General features: G+C 35.0%; 1 protein-coding gene across 9 annotated transcripts in view; it reads left to right on the forward strand.

The window, feature by feature from the left end:
- The window catches only part of LOC100890773 (calcium/calmodulin-dependent protein kinase type II subunit alpha), an 84682-nt gene that overhangs the window by 46056 nt on the left and 13307 nt on the right, over positions 1-25319 (forward strand). For 2 of the 9 annotated variants that reach the window (XM_030979287.1, XM_030979288.1), the window contains 4 exons: positions 39-81; positions 2303-2365; positions 11809-11850; positions 19963-19980. In XM_030979287.1, the coding sequence (XP_030835147.1) occupies positions 39-81; positions 2303-2365; positions 11809-11850; positions 19963-19980 (166 nt within the window). Of the gene's footprint in view, positions 1-38; positions 82-2302; positions 2366-11808; positions 11851-15154; positions 15176-19962; positions 19981-25319 lie in introns of all 9 variants that reach the window. The other 7 variants (XM_030979289.1, XM_030979290.1, XM_030979292.1 and 4 more) reach the window with 7 other exon arrangements.

Genomic DNA, 25319 nt, shown 5'->3' on the forward strand with positions numbered 1-25319 from the left:
CTTTGTCTCTCTCTCTATCTCTATCTCTCTATCTGCAGGGTGCCATCCTCACCACGATGCTGGCTACTAGGAACTTTTCCAGTGAGTATTCCTTCATTTTGCCTATCCTTCCATCACTTTAATCTATCTCTCTCTTTTCATTCTGCATGAAGACTCAATGTCTCAGTTGCCAAATCACATTTCGTTACATCATATATATATGTATACATATATATACATTTCAATGTATTACATTTTTTTTCAAACTTAAACAATTATTTTGATCATATGATTTCATAAATGGATTTTATTGTATTAGTCTTGGCTTCCAGACTTTTTCATTTGACATCACCTGCCTCTGTTGCCATGGTTATTTGATATTACCATTGATTACAAATTATCCAATGTTATGTTTCATGTAGAAGGACACATAGTCTCTCCCCACCAAATATTACATATCTCCTACACATGTATATCAACTTTGTAAACCCATATCCTCTTTCATGGTATGAATCCTAAACATGGTCCTCTTGAAAAGTTCATTTTCTTTTCAGAATGTTGGCATTATGCTATTTAAACGAGAAGTAGCACCAAATTCAGGTCAAACAGTCGTGTCTAGTAGCACATTATTCTACTGGAATAAAACCATTCAATTTTGAAGCAAGAAAATTTGATATAACTCACCATATTTTTGTTTTAAATGAGAGGTTTAAGGCTTATGCCTGGTGTATCAAATATATTACCATAATTATCTTTGACCGGAATTTATTAGAAATTATCAAAGTCTTACTGCACAATAATTCATAATGATATTAAAACCAATTGTAGAGATATAATATGTGAGTTCTAGATAAGTTGTCCAGAAATTTTGTTACCTCTGCAACCTCATAGGGCAAAAGCAAAAAGGGCAGCGGGGAACAGATAAATAACATTACTGCAGACACGAATATTTCACATACTAGGGGAAAAATAAGTCTCATGACAAACATTGCTCAAAATGTCATCTTCCAAGTTTGGACAACTAACTTTAGAAAAGTTATTTAATTGATTTTGGATTGGGCTACCTTAATGGTAGGTTTGCTGCTCGTAAAGCTAAGGATAGCATCCTATCGTACCCCATCTCCACCAAGTAACATCATTAGAGACCCAGCTGCAGTTATGAAAATATCTTTGGGGCTCGAAGGGTTAAACAAACTTATTTCTAAGCCCCTGATACACAGAAGCAGGTGCAGATACTTCAAATTTTGTCTGGCAATTTGCAAGGAATTCCCAGCAATTAGAGGGAGTATGATGGTCGTCTATTATGATGAGCAGATTGTCAGGAGGATGCACTTATAACTAGGTCACAAACATCCATTTTAGTTTTTGGAAGTAGGATTTTAGAGCCAAAAACATGTATTTTCTTTATAATTTAGAGAATGGAATATCCTTTAACCAGCAACAAAGAATTCTGTTTTTACCTTTTCCCCAAAGCTAGATTTATCAAATAGATTTGTAGATAAATGTATGCAGGTTTTTGTACACTGCTGTATTAAAAACAATACTTGATGGAGACCAGCTTGTGTACTAGTCATATAATTTGCCAAATTTTCACGTATTCATCATTTATCAAATTTATAAATTATGTCGGCTATTATAGTATTCTGATGGAAAGTCTTTACCAGATTCGAACATTTTCCTCCCATTTTTTGTAGGAAATATTTAGAGACATGTGGAAATTCATTAAGATACATTGGCTTATTTTCTAAAGTGCCTTTTTACGTCTTAAGTGTGATTGGTTTTTCCTGTACATTACTTATTGCTGTCACCTAGTATATTATGTACAGCAGACAGAAATGAAAATGCATAAGTTTTATGTCACAGACAACAACAAAAGTGGATTTGTTGTTTGCAATTGTAAGTCCATGAGACATATTATCCTTTTATGAGTGATGCTACAAAAATGATGTAAAAATGCGTTATCTTTTATATATATTTCTATTGGACTTAAAGACCAGACACTGATGTTGTTTATCTCTTTTAAAAACCAAACAGATGCATTTTTGACAGACTATGGTATAACACTAAGAACTCCTGTGAGTGCGATATACACGACATTGCATATCAAATGAGTATATTATGCTATTTAGCAAAAGCCCACATCAATTTTTATTGAAATGTTTTTTTACGAGAACGCATTTTTAGAAGACCTAGGGATAAGTTTTGTACCCAAGAAACAGTGTTTGAAGTTTCAATGTGTCCTGTTGTTTTTGTTATTTTCTTTGATATATTATAATATATATACCTCTCAATAACCCCACGCTCCGTCATACACTATCTGCAGAACGTTTCTCAAAAAGCAGTACGGAGCGGGAAAATAAAACTATCTGCCTTTCCATGGTCCAAGGTATATAGACTTTACACAACTCCTTACTATATTTATTATATATATATTTTTTTCAAATATTACCAAATTTTTGAGAACAAACCATAATAAACTCTCTTTCACCCATGCATCGCTGCTTGTTCTTTTTTTCCAATCCTCATACTCACTATTTATATATTTTTTTCTGGTTTTTGGAGAGATCCTGCATGATGACTTCTTATAACCAAAATCCTAGGATGCTGTAGCTTCTTTTCAGGCACTGGGGAATATCTTTTATGGCAGGTATTGCGTAATATCATTGATGGGAAGACGTAATTGTGTTCTTACTGAACATGTAAAATTCCTATCACGAATGAATTTTTATTTATATAATTTTGCACTTTAACTTCTCAAGAGCACAAGCAATATGTTGGAAAGAATTAATCATTTGCACATAACAAGGCTAAGAATTTTGTCTTGGACACATGATATTCAATACAGCCAGCATTACCGTTTGTTTAATTGCAGCATTGAGAAACTAAATTAGAAAATTTCTGATAATAATTCCCTAATGCCTGGAAGTGAGGTAAGGATGCCGCTTTTTAACGTGCTTGTTTTGTAGATGTCAGAGTTTTTTTGTTCATGTTTTTTTCCTCCTAGCTTCCATTAATAAGCATCGTTATGAAGATTTGCTGTAACTCTCCTTACGTACGAGGTGGATGTGTAATATCTGTACTTTTGTGGGTGATAGAGGTTGGATGGATTATATGGGTAGAATTATGCATCTTTTTTATTATCATGATTAGATATATATTCCTCTCCTTTTCTCCCTCTTCTATCTCTCCGATCTCTCTTTTTGTTTATTCATGAGATTCCTTTTATCATTTTCTTCATTCGATTATTATTATATTGTCTTTTTTCTTGTTAATCATCTATTTTTATGCCCCGTTATTTTCTTCTAATATGTTTTATTCATCCTGTTATTCTTTTGACTTTCCTTTTTCTCTGCTCCTTATTTAATGCTCTCTGCTATCGTCCGTTGGGTTACTAAGATAACATTCCAATCTTCTTTTGTTGACTGTTTTTGTATGTTAGCGTTTGGTTTTGCCAATTTGATTCTTATCGTAACACCTTAGACTTTAAGGATTTGGGAATACCGGGCAGAGAGAAGCAGCCGGCTACTACCAACTGTTTATAGTCTAGAGGACTAGACTGTGATATATTCTTAAAAACCTGAGTGTAGTTTAAATCGAAGCTACATCAAGTTGGTGGATATCATCTGTTTGGGACCATGCAGAAGGATTTAAACTCAAAGAAATATTTGCAATGCCTTCTTTCTCTTAACAGATGTTATACAAAAATAATGATAGGATATTTACTATTATTAGCTTGCATTTTGCTTGAAAGAGCAAGATATTTTTCTACATTTATAAGCTAAAGAATCACCTGTAAACAACAGCTTGAGACTTTCATTACATAAGGAAAAATAACATAATTTGTTTTTGTTTTTTTGCTGGGCATATCCCTTCAAAGTATGTAAGAGTTTTAGATGTAGGTGAATGATAGTCACCCTTAACTCTTGGAATACAAGAATAAAAGTTGATCATTGTTGTTCATTTGATATCCATGTGCTGGTACAACTTTCATACTAAAAACTTGTGCTTTAGCTTGTAAGATTGCGAAACAAGGAAGCAAGTTGCATATCAATTATTCAAAGTTATGTTAGATTGTCTCTTAACAGAAAAGTATGGCTAGAAGAAAGTTATATTGAGTTACTAATTATGTTTGGACCAATTTTTGACATTATATCTGAACTTTATACAGGGAAGAAAAAAAAGGAATTAAAATAGGAGATTCATTATTCGTTTAATTTGTGACCTACATCCTGGTTATCAAACAGTGCAGTATGTATGCCTCTTCATTGCCTGCCACAAGGCATTTTATAAGGACAATTCTACATGCATTCCCACACGGTATAACGATACTGGTACGTTGTAATATGTGTGTTAGCCACTGCTACAATGTATACAAATCTGATACATCATTGCACATGTATATTAGTACAAATATGACTTCATTTCCCTCATCAAAGTGACCTTCACCAATAGCAAATAGGGCATGCTGATGAAGTGTGATGGGTTGCACAGAAAGAAATTGCAATAATGAGGATCTACAATGAGTATCATTTGTGACTTAGTTTTTTCCTTCGTCAAAATCCAATTGAAATCGAGGTTGCATAATGTTTTTTGAATTAATTGGAATGGTGTAAATATGGCAAATCTGGCATAGGAACTTGAATCGTTAATCCTCAAAATCGATTCATTGATATTGTATTTGTAGTGGAATATCAACCTTCATTTGTGAATATAATAAATGCCTGCTTTGATTATATTTTATATTTTATCATTATTCCTATATAGTATTCAATCTATCTTTATCTTTCGGGACCCTCAACTATGAACGGACAATTACCAGACAATATCAATCACATTGTTATCTTATACATGTATACAACATGCATGTACACATCTATTCTTTTGAAAACCTATATCTTTGGTGGTGTGTACCATATAGACTTAGATTTGTGGATTATGTTATCTGATGTTTGCTCCATTATTTTATTCATGAAAGATTATGAGGTGATATTCAGGTTGTGATAGTTGGGTCATAGGAAAGGTTTGATGTTAGGGTTAGGTAATGTACATAATGTTAGGGTAAGGTAATGTACATGATGTTGGGGTTAGGTAATGTACATGATGTAAGAACTGGGCTTCATGTTAGGATTTAGGTTAGTGTTAATGATTGGCTGCTGTATACAATAATACAGGTAGTAAAAGATAAAAATGTTAAGTTCATTGGTTTGTAAAAGGGTTAGAGATTAGCTTTAAGTTTATGGTAGGGCATAGTGTGAAGTCAAAGTTTTAAGTTTGGTATATGTAAGAGAATAATAGCAGAGCAACTGTTACTAGAACACATGTCGTACAATCATTGCTTCATTCAACATGAACTCCTATCGTTTGAAGAGGAGGGGCAGGAGTGCACTATTTCTAAGAAGTTATCCAAGATCAGAAGGAATATTTGGCTGAGGATGAAAGGATCATTGTCACTCTACGTTCACATCTTCCCTAGATAGCCCACTAGATCATTCACACTAGATCTTTAAACATTTAACAAAATGGGAAACTAGTACACATTATAATGTAGTCAAGCCCTGTTCACATATTGAGATAACTTACTAGATCATTCACACTAGATCTTTAAACATTTAACAAAATGGGAAACTAGTACACATTATAATGTAGTCAAGCCCTGTTCACATATTGAGATAACTTACTAGATCATTCACACTAGATCTTTAAACATTTAACAAAATGGGAAACTAGTACACATTATAATGTAGTCAAGCCCTGTTCACATATTGAGATAACTTACTAGATCATTCACACTAGGTCTGTAAACATTTAACAACATGGGAAACTAGTACACAGTGTAATGTAGTCAAGCCCTCTTCACATATTTAGATAACCTACTAGATCATTCACACTAGATCTTTAAACATTAAACAGTATAGAAACTAGTACACATTTTAATGTAGTCAAGCCCTCTTCACATATTTAGATAACCTACTAGGCCTAATCACACTAGGTCAGAAAGCCGAAACAACAGAGGGTACATTGTCAGTGCTGTCAAGCTACAATCACGTTTTCTGATGACAATGCACTAGGCACATTCACACTCAGCATTATAGCTGGCAAAGTAGGGTTACTAAGGTACATTGTAATTTTGGTCAAGCTACAATCACGTTTTCTGATGACAAGGCACTTAGGCTTATTTACACCTGGCCTTATAGCTGGCAAAGTAGGGTTATCGAGGTACATCGTCAGTTTGGTCAAGCAACTCTCACATCTTGCGATGATAATTCACCAAGCCCATTCATATCTTTTACACGGAGCTGCAAAATGGGCTCACTACGTTGTGAATAAAGTTAGACCATGTTCACATCTTCTTAAGATAAACCATTGGGTCTGTTCACACTCAGTCTTGAAGCTGAAACAAGTGGGGTTAAATCAGCGAGCAAAACTGCCAATTGAAGTTGATCTCTGGTTCTGGTAGTAATGAATAATTATATGTGCCAAAGAAAATTTGAGAGAGATATAGAGCTAAGTCTGTAGCAAAACAAAGATGTTATTTGGCTTCTTTGGTTCACGATGCAATCAATTTTCCCAAATTGTGTCCATTCATTTCAGCCTGTTAGAAGTAGTTGCATTATGCTGCTTTAAAATAATTCCATGGGGTTAGTTTTGATGCAATAACATCTATTCTTGAAGATTATCCTTGACTGTTTCCCCTGGAAAATAAGCCCTGCTTACCAGATATCAAGATTAAATGTAGTTCTCTCGTTGCCATGGCCAGAAATCTAATGTGCCTTCTTTTACAATTGGGTTGATAATATGGAAGAGCAAAGATGGTGAGGTATGTTTGGGGGGTATTTTAAATTGAGAATGACAGCTTTAGAATGAACCGAATGTGTGCTTCATAGGTAGGAAAGCACGACCGGTAATCCGTCTGGATTGTGGCAGCATAGTCAAGCATATGCTTTGGAATAATCTTGAGAGCTTGTTTGTACAAGGGGAACAGTATTCCTAACGGTATTCAATGTTGAAATATTTCAATCAGTGCATATAAAGGACATCTTTAGTCCTTATATGTTCTGTCTGATCATTTATAAATTCTAATGAGACTCATTATTGGGTTATTTTGGATTAAAAACTTGGCAGCAGAGAGGAAAAATTTGCAGATCTGAGATTTAGAATGAATGAAATGCACATCAATTGTAGTTCTGGGTGCTTTAATTTATTTTCCTTCATTATATCTCGTATGTCTTTCTCTTTACTTTGAAATCTCACATTTATTTTTGGTGACCATGCGTCAAGAAAATGTACATGAGGGTATATAGCCTCCCTGCATGCATGCAGGGGAAAAGAATAAGTAGCTGTCAAGTTTATGACGAGCATGAGCATTCCACCCATACAGTAACTCCCAATAGACAATCGTCAGATAAATATAGTAGCAGCCAGGGGGGTTCCATAAGAGTGGACTTCCCGAACAAAGATATGACAGGATGAGGGGGGACTAAACTGCTACCAGCTGCTTTCATGGGTAACCCAACACCAGCGGCCCAGCCAAGCACTTCACCATCAACTTTAGATTATCAGGGAACCATTTCACTTATTTTGATTACTGCGCTAAGAGACGGAAAGTAAAGGGAGCAATCTAATGTTTTGGGAGAGAAATTCAAATCTTGGTATGGATTGTACACTTTACATATTTTAAGTGTTAAACAACTATTTTAAACGGTTGATATACCTTTATATTTCTGGGCACAATATCGTGAATGTTGCATCCAGCATTTGTCAGTGTTTTTATACATAAAAATGAATGCTGGGAGAGATGAAAGAGATAAATGCGACTGGGTATGTTTCCATATGTATAATTTCTTTCTTTCCCAATCATTTTTTTATATTTGTATATGTAGATGATCAGATAACTTGCTATTATAATTCATGGGGCTTATTTCTCAGCAAAGTTACTAATCCCACTCTAGGATAAGCATGATTAATAAATGGAAGTTTAATTGTAATGAGAAAACATTGCAGTGTATTGTTACATTTTCATAGGAATCATAGGGATTGATAATATTGTCCAATTTATTGGATTGCACAGAAATGTCATTAGCATTGCTTTTATGTACAACAAGATGTTTAAAACCCATTGGATATCCCCAGATGAAAAATATAACCTTTTAGTCTTCCGTTAGTATCTGATATGCTGCCAGGTTTGTGACTCACTGGCGATTTGAGGAGGGATTATAATCACATACATGTAATTGAGTCTGGTATTGTTATGTGCCATTCCACAATTGAACACATAGTGTGAGAGATGAGTTTTGTGGTGTACAACCTAAACGAGTGGTCGTGCAAACAGCCCCATCTAATATCTTGCTGTGCATGAAATGTTTGCATCGTAAAGGGAGCAGTACACTGCACAATGAGTTTTACTTGAGAGAAGAGATGTGGCCATGGGACTGATCTTTTTGTGTATGTGATTTAGCATGATGATGGCTAGACCCCCCCTTCCCACCCCCCCCCCCAAAAAAAACAAGAACAATATACATAATCCCTCCCCCCTACTACAACAACGGAAATGAGATAAAGGAATTGATTCTCATTCAAATGAAGGGAGTAAAAAATTATCTTTTTTGAATTAATTTTTAATGAATTCGATTAAATTTGTATTTAAAAGAACCCCCAGCCCTCTCTTGCAGGGGTACTAATTTATCAATCAAATTATATTACTCATGCTTTCTGCTGTATGCACACTTTGATTGCTACTAACTAGTAAAGAGAGAGAAATCATTGAGAGCAGTACCTTGCCTGTTTTTGTTCAAAACTTGTTTGGCTTTTGTGGTCCATGCATGAATTCTTAACGAATATAATTATGCTAAAACAACAACATGGGTAGTTTTTTCATAAAATATTTGTGTTTTTAACTGATAATCTTACACCAAAGGAGTGTGGTTATAGTTTCAGATATTTTGTTTCGAAAGCAAGAAAATTGAATAATGTCTGCTGAGGACCAGAAGGGTGTTAGCTCTGTCTATTAAAAGTGATGGCTTTAATGTCTTTTTGGCTCTAAGCAGGCAAGATATTAAGTTATTTACCCTCACAAAAATGTTTCTCTTTGTCTTCAGACTGTTTTATTGTACAGCCCAACCAGAAACTATACATTTAAATGATTTGTTTAAACTGTTAATCCATCAAATAAACTGTTGGTTGCCCACAAGAAAGCTGTAAGGGCCAAGCATCGTCAATGGTAGTAACAACCTTCTAGCAGGCAGCTCACAAAATAGAGTGAAACAACTCACATTGTAACCAGTTGGAAATGCTGCTAAGTAATAATAAATTGTCTCCAACTGGCTCATTAATTTTTCTGAACCATATTGATGTTATTCAACACAGCAAAAAGGTATAGCCACGATATATACAAATAAAAGCCAAAAGATTAATGTAATATTAATAGCAAATCATAAATCAATTACTGGAAGTTTAGTTCAATTTACTTCTCTATTAATGTACAGTAATTTTTTTTGTTGTATTTTTTGTATTTTTATCAACATTTTTTTCCTTCTCAACAGTACAATATGAAACACAATGTATATATACATGATATATGTAACAATTATTTCAACATAGAGTATACCGTAAATAATTCAGATACGGAAGGAGGTGAAAACCCGGAAAGCATAGCTTGAGTTGGGAATGCCCATAATAAATTCTCGCTACCCTAAATAGGTACGAAAATCTCGAAATTCGCGAGACGAGGTAATTTTCACTCTCTCGGGTCGTCACTACAACTTCCGGTATAGAGTCCCATCCCAAGTCACGGCCTTCATCCACCCCCATTTTTCAGGGTTCTTACGCTTGGAATCATGAGCCCAGCACTGTGCAGCCTCACAAAAGAAAACCATCGTCACTGATGTCAAAAGACGCAAAAAACAACGAATGAAATGTTCAAATAAACGTTGAAATATTTGCGAAAAAAAACAAGACCGAGCAGACGACATATTCGGTGCATACACGTTGTGTGGCGACGGCGTTTTACGTTTGCGCTATCGCGCCGCCTGCACAGGAAGCTGTAATGTCGAAAAGCTATCCCATAATGCAATGCGCGTTTTCAGGATTTTCCCCGGATCTCGGCAGAATCGCTATTTGGGGTAGCGAGAATTAACACAGTTACCGAGAGAACATTATAGATATTATTATGAAAATAATGTCTTAATCAAAGCAAGGAGAGGACATTTACTTCCTTCTTTCATTTAAATAAATGTTTTTTTTCCATCTTTTTTTAGTCAAAATGAGCTTTTATGGTGCAGCATCTTGAAGCTCTTTCCACTTTGTTTAATCCATGCATAAACCTAGAAGTTAATAGCACACATGTTAATAATGAGGGCAAGTTTGTACAATCATTTAGCTACATGTATGTGCAAGTCATAGTATTAAGAAGGCTCAACAAATTGTATTACAGTCTTTGACCCTACCATTGGTGTAACATGTATTCAAATCATAACAATAACATTCAATTTAAACTTAAAATTGATTTGGGATGTCAGACATAACATTTCATCATACAATTCATGGTCTGACTAGTTAAAAAAAAACACTTCCTTGTGACAATTGAATGTCAGTTCACTTCACAAAAAAGTATGCATTCAATTAGAATACCGGAACTAGTACAATATGAAAATGACCTTGTGACAATCAAATGTCAGTGCAATTCACAAAGAAGTATGCGTTCAATTTGAATACCAGTACTATTACATCATGAAAATGACTTTTTCAGTTATTTTTTCCAAGGCATGTAAAATATACAAATTATGTACTACCCCGAAACCAAAAGAGAAATGCATGCTTCATTGTAGTCCAAGTGTTAGGTAATTGATCCAATCTTGATGTCACTTCATCAAATTGGCCACATTACTCCCTCCCTATTTCCAGTACACAATCTATAAGCAGCCACTCTCTTATGCTTTAACCTGATCTTGCACTCCATTGCCCTACCACACACTTGTGGTGGCAACACAACACTTTCACACCACACGTCATAGTGGAAGCAACATGGGTGTGCAATGGTGGTGTGCAACTGTGTTTAGCAGTGCTGCCGTACCACAAAATGGTTCTATTTGTCTTTGAATTGCCCTTCAGATTTCACCACAACGTGTATTTAAAATGCTGTCGTTTATTGCTGCAACAATGTTGCTTCCACTCTTTTTTCTTCCCGGTAAACCATCTTGCACCACCACTTTACTTTCTTTATGGTTACACTGCAAGTGTTTATCAAATTTTTGCTTCCAAACTTGTTGCACGACAAATGTTGCTGCACACACTTTATACCACAATGTTGCTCCTCACACTTTATACCACAATGTTGCTCCACACACTTTATACCACAATGTTGCTCCTCACACTTTATACCACAATGTTGCTCCTCACACTTTATACCACAATGTTGCTCCTCACACTTTATACCACAATGTTGCTCCACACACTTTATACCACAATGTTGCTCCTCACACTTTATACCACAATGTTGCTCCACACACTTTATACCACAATGTTGCTCCACACACTTTATACCACACTGTTGCTCCTCACACTTTATACCACAATGTTGCTCCACACACTTTATACCACAATGTTGCTCCTCACACTTTATACCACAATGTTGCTCCTCACACTTTATACCACAATGTTGCTCCACACACTTTATACCACAATGTTGCTCCTCACACTTTATACCACAATGTTGCTGCACACACTTTATACCACAATGTTGCTCCACACACTTTATACCACAATGTTGCTCCTTACACTTTATACCACAATGTTGCTTCTAAATGTTGCCTATGCTCTCTTCGCCTCTCTCAGGAATTTCTGCAGCTTCACAGCAGGCGAAGCAGGATAGTTCAGGTTGGAGCTCTGCATAGATTTTCTTACCTGCCACCATTGGTAACAAAGACAATGACACAGACAAGGTCACAGACAAGGTCATTCAAAAGGTCACAGACAAGGTCAATTTGAAGGTCATAGAAAAAGTCATGACATGGCTGCTTTCTATAGCTGTGATTTTTCATGTCTTGGTTATATCATTAAAAAAATACACTTAGCTTGACATTATGAGTATACATGAAATCTGTAAGTTGTAAAAACAGAAGGATAATTTCTGACGACCTTTGACCTTTGTTTGTCTTAGTTACCATTGTGACAGGTTAGTGTTGACCTTTCTAACATTGCTTTGGTTTTTCTTAGTTTGATTTATGTTTTCTAACTCTCTTTATGAAACATAATGAAGATTTATCTCTCAGAAAGTTTAATTTACTAATTTTAATTTCTTTTTTTGAATTGTACCACAAAAAAAAGTTGTGCTCTCAAGAATATGTAATTATAATAAATAATTCACATACAAGTAAAAAGATAATAGAATGCGTACCCCTTTTCAGCCATATGTCTGGGAATTGTAATTTCTATTTTAAGGATGGAAGTCACGATAGATCATTAATTTGAGTTCAAAATATTTTAAAAAACAGGATTTTGATACCATTATTGACATCCTCTAATATCCAATTTGATTTGAATCCAATTATTGACTTCTAAAGTATCTTCAATATCAAGAAAAGTATCATACATGTAAGTTTAATATCATCTTACAAGTATGGATTTAGAAGGAGGTAGTTTTTCATATAGAATAAAACAAAAGTCTGATTTTTTAATTTATAACCAAAAGAAAATCATCCTAATTTTAAAGCATTTAATCTAAATCAACGTTGCATTTATTAGAGTCTACATTAAAATAATTTTTCATCATTTTATTTTGATCCTGGTTTTTGACATTTTGAAAACTGGTTCTGTTTTGTTTTGTTCTTACTAACTACACATTTATATTTGTTGGAGAATTTTGTGCATATGGCATGCATAATTAGACAGTGCTTGGAAATCATGAATAATTAACCAATCTAACAGTTTCCTAAGCGTTTCTTGGATGATTGTTTCAATTTTTATGTTTGATTCCATTAACTACTACTTTATATCAACATCATGATATAGCATGAAAAATGGCTGTGATTCTCAATTTCATTTTGACACAGTTGTATGAGAGATGTACTAATGAATAAAGGGAGTTTACAGATACAATCTGCGCATGGGCAGATAAAGGTCATTTGTACCAAAAAGGTAAAACCCACAGAGATGAATACTGGATAGTGCGCTCATGAAAGTTATGTAACATTATTCATTTATGCACCAACGGTACATTCTATGATATGCAGGTGGAAGTATTCTTTTCAAGAGGGCAAACAAAAGGTATTCATGAAGCACATCTAGGACTTTGGCAGTTATTATTCTAAGATGCTCAAAGTGGAACTTTTCCATGTGTAAAAGATCTGTGGATATTTGGGGTAATTTGTACCATGTGCTATCTGTAAACTCCTTTATTGTGACGGAATTGAAAATATCTAGTAAGGTTTTTTCAGGATACTTCTTCATTAACCTCCTGTTTGGCAAGAAATTGGGACTTGTTCAATTTCCAGCTTAAGCTTGATATATGTATTTTAAAGCCAAACTGTACTTCTTGTAGCTACTTGCTCCCTCTATATAGAAAACTTCCCCAATCAGTGCCTGTTGGTCCCCCATGATCCTCTTTTTCTTATGTTAATTGAGAGCTGAGTTAATGAGATAGCCACCTGTCAGTGACCTTGCTAAGTGGTCTAATCCCTTCTGGCTGAACTAGTACAGCCGGCCTTTAAAGGAAATTGAGTGGAATGGACACTGTTTGTGTCATTAGGAGAGAAAGAGAAAGAGAAATATGAAGAAGGAGAAAGAGAAAGAAAATATAGAGAGAAAGAGAGAGAGAGGGAGAAAGAGAGAGAGAGAGGGGGGGGGAGGGGAAAAGAGAGGTACATATGAAGAAGGAGATAGAGAAAGAAAAATATAGAGGGGGAAAGAGAGAGAAGGGGTGAGACAGAGCCAGAGAGAGACAAAGAGACAGAGAGAGACAGAGAGCCAGAGAGAGATAGAGACAGAGAGACAGAGAGAGAGAGAGAGAGAGAGACATAGACAGACATGTAAGAAATTAAGATGGATGTGAGTTTAGTGCAGTATTTAGATCGAGCTCTATAGCGTTATTGCAATATATCACACAACAATGAAATAAAGTAAGAGATTTCAGCTGAATTTTGTAGACTATTTTCATATCTCCATCGGATAGCATTCTTTGTTGTGGTAAATATTTAACTTTTTTTTCTTCGATCGTCTTTATTTAGAAATCGGTAACAATTGTCTTTGATTCTTGTTCCAACACTGTATTTGAAGTATTGACTATGTAGCTCCCAACATTATACAAATATTGTAGACCCCGGCGTTCAATATAACATTAATATATGAGCCGACAATCTCAGAATCTCAAGATTTCACTATTCTCAGATGTGTCTAAGATGAGTTGCTGAAGTTATTGCATTGACAGACAGGCTTACATCATTTAAAGGCCTTGGCAGTTACGTTGTTCACCTTCTGATGTTGGTGCTACCTAAAAATTCATGACTTTCGTTTCATGTTTGCCTTTCATTACCCCCATTAAATTGAGGACTTATTGGTGCATGTAGTTACGGGAATAAGGGAATTTCTGATTTCATCCTTGATAAAAGAAAAAAATAATGGAGTTGCTATTTGAAGCATAGGTAATATTCACATGGGTTTACCTCTATTATTCACCTGCATAATTAACCGTTTACTTCTCATTATTTTAGTGTATTTTAGCCTTTGTGTACCATGATGACCTTTTTCTTGTCAGCATTCCTCTCTATTTTGTGCTCATTTCAAAATTACTACTGGTACATAATTTATTATCTTGATGAAAGTGGAATAGTATATATCTACAGCATTCAAGATTGATAACAACTTTGTGTTTTAAAATAATCTAGGCCTAGCTCTCTTGTGAAATTGACATTTTCTCCACCTTTATCCAACTTTCTCCACCCTCATCACATGTATAATTGAAGATGTCTTCCTAGAATCTTTTCTTGTGCCGAACTAATCTTCCTCTTGTATTTTATTCTTTTCTCTTTTTCCCTTTTCTCTTTTTTCTTTTCCCCTTCTTATCTGACCTACCTTCTTGTGAACCCACTGTCCCATGACACATAACTTTCTACCTTTGACCCTTCCCATGACCTTTGACCCTTCCCTATGACCTTACTTCCACCCCTCCCTCCCCATCCTACAGGGTCATCACAAAATAAATCAGGTTGGATTCTGATGGTAGACTTTCCATACTTGTATTTCAAATTCAAAGAGTGAATCTCACCTTTGACTTGAGTGGAATCCCTGATAAGTGTGTGACTTAAAGGTAATACAAAGTTTTGGGAAATTTTGAAAATTGGGTGGATAGTGGTTCTTTACAATTTTGATATATTTGGATGCCCTTGTGGATGCATTATAAGCACTAGAAAATTTAGCCCCTAACCACTTTTGCTTTCGAGAAAAATTCAAAGTAAGAATTAGCGCCTACGGCCGTACAGTGGTAGCTGCAATCCTGAAAATTTCAGAATTGTAGTTGTGATATATAATTACCAAACGGAAATAGCTAATTGGTCAATTTTAGTCAAGAAACATTTTTTTATAGCTTAGTCAATATCTTGACCTTGAGAGGGAGCTATACAACATGAAGAGTTTATTACTTACAATTTCATAACTTTAGACTCGATTTCAACCGGGACAACGATCACTGAATGTTGTGGGATCGCATATGCTTCCAATATGTTCATTTAAACCAATTTATGACCCCATACCAAAACTTGTATTACCTTTAAACCATTACACTAATTTGTATGCTTATGATGAGCTGTTATTTTTCAAGCATTGTCTGTAGCTTGTGTTGTTATCATGGGTCTGTTCACACAGCTTTTGCTGCATCATCATCATTTTGGTATATTTTGGTATATTATCCCTCACTCATGCATGCTGCCACATCTCAAACAAAAAGACGGCAGCATCCATTGTTTTTTCTCTGTTGATAATGTGCTGTGCAAGATAATCTTGGCCCAGTTGGGCTTAGATTTTAAATTCTTCCATTTTCCAACTTAGTTTTTTCTTTTCTTCAAAGATCTTTCATTTTCTAAGGGCATCTGCATGAATGTTAAAATCCTCATTGCTGAATTGTCTCATCTTTTACCCTAGATGATTTCAGAAAAGCTCATTTACTTTTTTTGTGGTCAATATAAAAAGATCTACCTTTTCTTTGAATTGTACTTAAAGCTCAAACTTTTTTTTAATTCAGGGAATCCCTGATCGTGTGGTAGGGAAGTTCAACGTGTGAAAGGGCAAATGGATGTGGGTAGGGGGTTCGGTGTAAGTTACGGGCCAGATATGAGATGGGGAAGATAGGTGTGGGGTATGGAAGTTGGGTGTGGGGTAAGGAGTGTGATTGAGGTAAGAAAGTTGGGTGTGGGGTAAGGAGTGTGATTGAGGTTAGAAAGTTGGGTGTGGGGTGAGGGGTGTGATTGAGGTAAGAAAGTTGGGTGTGGGGGTGAGGGGTGTGATTGAGGTAAGAAAGTTGGGTGTGGGGGTGAGGGGTGTGATTTAGGTAAGAAAGTTGGGTGTGGGTGTGAGGGGTGTGATTGAGGTAAGAAAGTTGGGTGTGGGGGTGAGGGGTGTGATTTAGGTAAGAAAGTTGGGTGTGGGGGTGAGGGGTGTGATTTAGTCAAGAAAGTTGGGTGTGGGTTAAAGAAGTTAGGGTTAGGGTGTGATTGAAGTAAGAAAGTTGGGTGTGGGGTAGGAGATTTGGTATGAAGTAGGGAATTTTGGCGTAGGTGGGGGTGGGTGTGGGATACAGAAGTTGGTTGTCAGATACGGGAAGTGATTTCTAGTAGGGAAAGTGGTTTGGAAATAAACTAATTCTCCCAAGGTAGAAACACTTTTTAACTAGGCGTAGATCTAATGAAGGTCTTAACCGACATTTATATGAGATTTAATGTTAGCCTGAGCTGATAGGGCTAGAGTGTTTCATATGCTTGGCTATATTAGATGCCATGATGTGATAGATATGGCCACCATACTGATATATACTGACCTTTTTGAACATGGTCTTAATCTAGCTTACCTAGCCTCTGGATTTTGCTGTCCATACTGTGCAATCTGTCTCTCTATGTGTCCAATATTACAATTTCTCGCATTGTATGACCAGCAAAATTCTGTGGGGGTCAGTCTCGGAAAATTATCTAGCTAACTATGGGGTTGGACAACTTTGTCTCTTAAATGTCTCTCTAACTCTCTCATTGTTTTATAGCAGTCATTATTGATGAGTGTCTCTAATATCCACTAACTCTATGAATCCCTCTCTGTCCTTGTGTATATAGGCTTTTTTTTTCTTCGATTGGAACTGAATTAATTAAGTACAGGTTAATCTCTACGTGTAGATAGATAGGAGAACTAGTATGTTTTGTTGTTGTGATGTTTTGCCGGTGTGTGCGTATCGTTAAGGTTGTTTGGGCTTCACTCATATACCATGCATGTTTTCTTATTACCAAACCCTACAGCTCATTTTGTCCTATCGCATCATTTTGTCATGGGTTATGGAGTGCTTTCCCCCTCCATCAACAATTGTCAAGTGTTCTTATCTGTTTCGAGTCAATCATTAACCCTACCATGTTTTCTTGAATTTTAACCCCCTCCCTCATCCTTCCATTCTGATTTTTACCCCCGCCCCCTTCTCAGCTCTACGCTTCCCCTTCCCCATGCCCTCTACCATCCTGTAAAGTAGAAATGTGCTGATTACCAACCCTACTCTGACATGCAATATAAGAGAGTTTATTTTTTTCTTATCATATCATGGTTAATATATACGCAATACCTTTACAAAAAATCTTTTGAAAAAGAAAACACTATTGTTACTTCTCATAACATTTTCCATGTGGGAAGCACTGCTCATTTTTCAGTATATATACGGATACAACTTCTGTACTTACAAATTTGTATTAGATTTGTTGAGCATTTACACCTGGTATCATCCGTCCTTTTTTGGCAGGTAAAAAGTGAGAACGCCATGATAATGTAAGCGAGAGGTAGCCTTAAAGTTGAGTACTCTTGTGTTCTTTGTCAGAACAGGGTTTGGGAACAGCAGACTGGTGGTCAACCACTTCTTTGTGGCATTCAGACATTATACCATATGCATGTATAAGCAGTAGTTGTGGTGGCAGCTCAAGGACTGTTCCTACTGTTAAGATATTTGTGTTCCTCATGGACAAATATTGGCTGTGGCAAATGCATGTAAGGTCAGCAGTGTTTAAGATATGAATTTGGGGATTATGTATGATTATGGATTGAAATATTGATACACTTGATAACTTAAGCAGTGGGAACAGACCTTGAGAACTAGGTTTAACATTTATAATATTTAAAGATTGTAGCCTGTAGTCCTCTACCTGCTCTTTTCTCTTTCTCTCTCTTTTTCATTCTTGCTCTGTCTGTCTGTCTCTCTCTCTCTCTCGCTCTCTCTCTCGCTCTCTCGCTCTCTGTCTCTCTCTCTCTCTGTCTCTCGCTCTGTCTCTCTTTCTCTGTCTCTCTCTCTCTCTCTCTTTCTCTCTCTCTTTCTCTCGCTCTCTATCTCTCTCTCATTCTCCCTTTCTCACCTCATTCTCTTTTTCTTTATCTTATCTCTCTCTCTCTTTCTCTTTCTAGATGTCTCGCCTTCATTCTCTCTCTGTTCTCTTCTGTTTGTAAAATTTACTACTGCATCTCATGTTAACGGTTTGCCAGTATCCATTTAAGAACTGTTATGAATCTCTCTATTAAGAGATAGAAAGCATTTTTGTTTACTGATCATGTATAGTGCCTTGGATAAAAATGTGCTACTAACTTCAATTAATTATACTATCTTGTCAATGTGCTTCCTGTGTTCTTGTTAGCTCTCATGTATGTCCTAAGTGGCAAATCCAAAGACTATGCATAAAGGAGATTCCATACATCAATCTTTTGTGGATTCACCTTTTCAGAATGTTACATACATTTGATATGAGAAGAAGTCACCGATATTCTAATTCATATGATTCTTAGGCAGGTCTAAATAGCAAAATGACTTTTCAAGAAAGGACTGCATCTTGCTAAAAGACAATTAACTTTCACATATCTTTTCTTTGGAGCCGTAAGGTAGTTAACTCTGTGTTAAGGTATCCAGATTGATACCCTTCTGGCACCAAAGAAACGATATGTGGGATGTAGCTCGTGCAAGTAGGCAGGCATGTACAGGGCATTGTAATTCAGACATGCTGCCTGGAGTTGATAAAATGCTAAATGATCCTTTCTCTATTCGCACTCACTAATGACTGTAAGTGAGGGTTAACAACGACACAGAAGCATGACATGGTAACTATGTATTATGTTATATTTTTAAAGTTCTGCATTCTTCAAAATCCATTATTGTTCATTGCCTGAGCACTTTGTGTCAGACAAAATCATTATCATGCCGAACATTGACATACCATTGCTAAACTAGCGAGCCTGACACCAAGCCTTGATAAATTGGCCTGTAACCCTTCAAATTGCATGTCAAAAACAAATGCCTAATGGTAAGAACATGGTTAAGGTAATTGAATGTGTCATTACTTCAGTTATTAAAGGTAGAGTATAATCCATTTCAACTTGCATACATTTTTATGATTAGTTCATGGGGTGTTTCATTGCTATGATTTGTGTATAACATGGTTCTTGTTTGAGTGGTGTACAACCCCTTTGGTAATCAGTGAGTGTGGTAAACCCTCTGTATGCCCATGTGCTTGAATCATATAGAACAGTGGGGCTTCACATCAAAGGGGTTGTACACTGCTCTACATGAGTGGTCAAGACAAGGCACTGGTCAGCAGTGGGAATAATCCCCTTATAGGTTTGACCGAGTAAACTGACCCATTCATTCGTATGAAGACATCTGCCATTCCGTTTATCGAGCATGTGATAATAATACTTCAACATTCGTTTGTTCCATTCTCTGTTATTATTTTTTGTTTATTTGTATCCAATTTTGCCTGCGTGTTACAATAGGGGGCAGTCAAGAAAAGGGTAAGATCGACTGTCAGTTCGAATTATCTCCTTCCATGTATTTCCTTCATGAATGAATTTTCCTCTTATATTCAACATTTTCCTCTAATATCTGACATTTTCCTCTGATAACTGACATTTTCCTCTTATATCTGACATTTTCCTCTTATACCTGACATTTTCCTCTTATATCTGACATTTTCCTCTTATATCTGACATTTTCCTCTTATATCTGACATTTTCCTCTTATATCTGACATTTTCCTCTTATATCCGACATTTTCCTCTTATATCTGACATTTTCCTCTTATATCTGACATTTTCCTCTTATATCCGACATTTTCCTCTTATATCCGACATTTTCCTCTTATATCTGACATTTTCCTCTTATATCTGACATTTTCCTCTTATATCTGACATTTTCCTCTTATATCCGACATTTTCCTCTTATATCCGACATTTTCCTCTTATATCCGACATTTTCCTCTTATATCTAACATTTATCTCAGTGGAGTTTTGTATCTTGTAGTCTCCTTCAGAATACATCTTCAAACATTATCTCTCATAATTGCACGTTGCTGTTCCTATCTCATCGCGATAACTCATTCTTGATGTCCTTTTTTTAAGTATATTGTCCATTTCTCGCATTTCATTTAATCCTGAAACTAATACCAACAGTATTAATCAGCAGTGCTTTCAGCAGAAAAATTAAAAAGTAGCGCATGTTCTTGTCAGCGTCAGGAGGGTACGACTCCGGTCGACTTTGTCCAGCTTTTGCTCTAGCTTTCTCTACATCGTGCATTAATGCCTTTCCTGCACTGAAAAGGCATGATTGGATAACCCAGATCCTGAATGAAAAATCGTTTTTGCATCTTGGATTCTTGTATCAACTGACAAAAACCTGTCTCTTCCTAAATTCTGTATGCTAATTCAAATTTCTACTCAGCATAGGAAATGATAAAAAGCATGCCAGTTCTTAGAGATTTTGAACTTCATTGATACTTTAAAGTATCACAGGCATATTTACTTGATCGTACAGGCAGTTTTTAAAAGCTCATTATCAAGATAGAATTGCATGACCTAGGTTCTATGGGTAAATTCAAAGTGATACCATATTGCATGTATTCTCGTTTTTCATTTCTATATCTCAGTACATGTCTAAACTTTATTTATTGTATAATTCATTATCATAATATTTTATTCGATTCAGACGGCCTAATCGTTGCATGTTGTCTGGAATTTTTTCCAGTATAGTAGTAGATTAGCGGTATGATATAATTTCTAAGTCAATAATTCATACTTATATTTTATTCTGTGAAAATAATCTTAATATGTTTTATGGTGTATTGTTCTGCTTATGAAATTGATCTGATTGTTTCTTTTGACTTTACTTCTTGCCATTACTTCATGCCATTATGTAGATCGTGTCAAAAAAGAAAAGGTTATAGAGGAGTAGGAAAGGGAAGAGATAATCCTGAATAATTAGTTATGTTTAAGGATGAATACCAAAGAAGTTATACTTTATTATTATTTAGAAGAAGAAAAAAAAAGAGATTTTAAGGCAACATAGGTTGGTTAAGGAGATAATTTACCAGAGGATTTTCAATAAGAGTGGGGGGGGGGCAATAGTGAAAGCATCAGTACACCTTTGTTCATATTCTTGATTTAATTTTGTCAGTAGTCTAGTCAAGAATGGGGCAATGCCTGACATGAGCGCTATACAAGAACCCACTATTATTATTATTATTATTATATGTATGATCCTGAATGGCATAGGTGCAATTGGTTTTATATTAGGATGATTGGGCCTCTTTTAAAAAGGATATTTTGTATATAATCCTGGGTGTATAATGTAACTTGAAGGTTCTTTTTAATTTAGAGTATGACAATGTGTATTTTAGCAAATGTTGAACACAAAATTACAATACAATTTGTATTTATATTGACCTAAACTCATAGTAGGGCTATCTATACTCAGTTTGGACTTTGAGAGGATAAAGAGATTTCTTTTTTTTTTTTTAATGCAGAATACGTAGCAGAAATGTATTACTTTCCCTATTTTCATTTATGACTTCACTAATGAACATTTGCACCAATACAAAAGGAAGAATTTTGTTCAAAGTAGAAAATACATTAAAGTGTATTATCACTTTCACTTGTAAATCACTAACATGGGAAATAATAAGTAGTATGTCAATGCACTGAATGACTTTATGATCGTTGATCATTCACTGATTCTGAACTAATACAATTATAACATTCTTGTGGATTAATTCTGACTAACATGTACATTATGTGCTTATAGATATAGATGGAATAGATGTTAGTCTAATAATGTCATAATAATCATGATTATTGATGGTCTATTAACCTGTTAATGCATACTAAGACATCATTTTGTAAGGTCAGAACTGTCATGAATCTCTTACTATCCTCATTTTTTCAAAATTTGCATACATTCAACTTTTTGTCTGTAGAATTGTGCTTTGTACTTGTACTTTAAATATGTAACTAGCTTTCAGTCTCTCAAATACAAAAAAAAAAAAAGCTACTAGACATCCTGATATTCAAAGCTTAACATATTTCAAAGCAAACAACATTAAATGAGCACACAAATTCATAATTCCAATTAAGGATTAACAAATACATTTGATAATTGCTCAAACGAAACATTGGAAAGCCTTGATGATAAAAGGGGTCCAAAAGAAAAAGCCTCTCTTACAATAAAGCCCTAATTTTAACAGATATTGATGGTAATATTACAGGATTACCCCATCTGTGTTTACTAGCCTGCGTTCAAACGTTTCTTCAAAGTGTAGCAACTTTTTCATTGTAAAAAAGAAAAACATGTCTTAAAAGCAGTCTGCCCCTCAAAGGTAATGTTACACCATAAAATATCAGCAAATCAGCAAAACAAAATGAAAATGAAGGTGAATACCACCGCAATAATGTATAAAAACAGAAAGATGACCAAAACAGATAAATCTGCTATATGTTCTTATGTTGAATTGAAAACAGTCGTTTGAGCATGCTGAATCATGAGTATAAAAAAAAATTGTTATATTTTTTTCAAATTTTATTCTGAGAATGATTGCTGCATGCAATGCCATTGATTGGTTCTTAATCATATTTTTTATGTTACATATTTCATTATGCATGAATCATATAATCTCACATATTTTATGATGTTCATATGTTGATTTTCTTGCATGGTATGGTGATATGCATGCAGATGTATTACCATATTGATTTGATGGTGCTTCTCTTCAAATAATTACTGATTTTCTCTCATTATCTTGATTTATGTGTCATATTTTTTTTCCCTTCATTTTTAAACATTTTATTAGGTCTTTATTAATTTTTAAGGGGGATGGGGTTTATCCAAAATATTGGTAGTGGTAGAGGTCAGATGCTTTTTTTCTGATGTAAAAACTAAACATAAATTATTGAATATATCATCTTACACATTGATAAAGAAATATTTAAAAAAATGATGAAGTCAAAAAGAAATTGGTAGGACAATGGACAAAGTTATACAACAGTATAGAAACGATTTTGAAATTGTTTATTTAAGACGTGTTTCTAAAATTGCCTCTGTACAATCTTCTGACACAATAGCTCTGCACATTTTCTCCTCAGTAATATTTTGTCTACTTAAAAAAGTTCACTTTCCAAGGCCTCTCAAACCAATTATGACATTCTATAAGTTCTGACAAAACAATACTGCTTCACGTTTCATAAAACTTATCAATGCATCAAGCAGTCTTCATCATCATTAACCTTTTTTTTAATTAATTTGTTTCATTTGTCATTTGATGAATCATCTCAATTTAACTTTAATGTAGTTGTTTAAAAATCTAAATTTGTAAATGTTGAAAGAAAATACCATGCATTTAAGGAATGGCAAATGTATGCATTTACCAAATTGCAATGTTATAAAGAATTAAGCTGTTGTTCGTGAGGAATCGAGGCATAAAAAAACTGCAACATTTTGCATTTTGAATTGTGACATCATGGGCAAGGGATTGTGATGTTATATGTATTATGTTGCTTTGTAAGGTAAAGCGAGTGCAATCGCATCCATATGAAATTTCAAAGTTTTGAGTTACTGATTACATATGGCATTAACAGTATCGTGGATACAAAGAATGTGATTTGTTCTAAGCCATTGAAACAAAGATTAAAGCAATTGGGTAAGAATTCCTTGTGGACACTGTGATATACTCAGATTAACTATAATCCATCAATTCACTTTAGAAGAAAGTTCATGCAATGTTATTTTGTGAATTTCATTTACAGATTTCAAATGTCAAAACAATGCAATAAACATTTTGATATTCCTATATTTTTTAATTTTTGCAACATAAAAGTTGATTGTTTGAAAATGTGTCCTAGCAAAAAAGAAATTATAAAAGGATACAAAAATAAACAAATGCTCTTATTTAATCTGACATCATTAACATACTTTTATAGCTGATAAAATGATGGACAGAAATTTGATGATAATACGATGCACTTGTTGCCATTGGTAGATAGATTTTTGAATTAATTAATTTCCCTATATCTAACTCATGCAAGAAAATAACAGTCAAGTCTTATTCGGACATGCAATTTAGTGCCTAAATAGAACCTTGCTGTGGTTAAATAAATAGAGTTAGCTGGATGAGACAAAGTTCCTTAGGTAGACTTCCTTATCTTTTGTTACAAGATGAAGATATTTGAAGTGCACTACTGTCTTTTTAAAATTTTCCACACTGTTTTATAGGCAGTTTTGTACTTCACATGCAAACTAGGCATGAAGATTATTTGTCAACTTGAAAAACATGATCGTCTTTCTCTCATATCCCACATTGTACCCCACTCACCACATCCCACACGGATGCTTCAAATACCACAAGCATCTCGCATATTGAAGTGCACATTCAATTAACATTCTCGACCCCCTATAAGCAATGTTTTAAAAGGAACCTTTTCTGTAGTCATTACCCCAAGGCCAAGAATGATTTGATGATGAGAAGAAGATCGAGAGGGCCTGAAAGTAAACCCAGTGGGGGAGTTTGGGCTCTGTTCCATGACCTTTGGAGCATGAGGTCATATCAAAGAGTCATTTCAACTAGTAGCAGAAGATGACTACGATATAAGGCTGTATTTTAATCAACTAATTCACCCCATGATTAGAATACATAGTTGCATCATTCATTTAACATTTAATTGTATTTGTTAACACTTCATTTCCATAAGCTCACAGGAACCTGTCCGTAGGGTTTTCTTGGAAGAGTTTTACCATGAATGATAACCCAAATGATCGTTCATTGCTGATTAAAGTCATCAAAACCCGTCCGTATGCATGTATATCCAGAT

The sequence above is a fragment of the Strongylocentrotus purpuratus genome, unplaced genomic scaffold (genome assembly GCF_000002235.5).
Source record: "Strongylocentrotus purpuratus isolate Spur 01 unplaced genomic scaffold, Spur_5.0 spur5_scaffold_10, whole genome shotgun sequence".
NCBI classification, from domain to species: domain Eukaryota; kingdom Metazoa; phylum Echinodermata; class Echinoidea; order Camarodonta; family Strongylocentrotidae; genus Strongylocentrotus; species Strongylocentrotus purpuratus.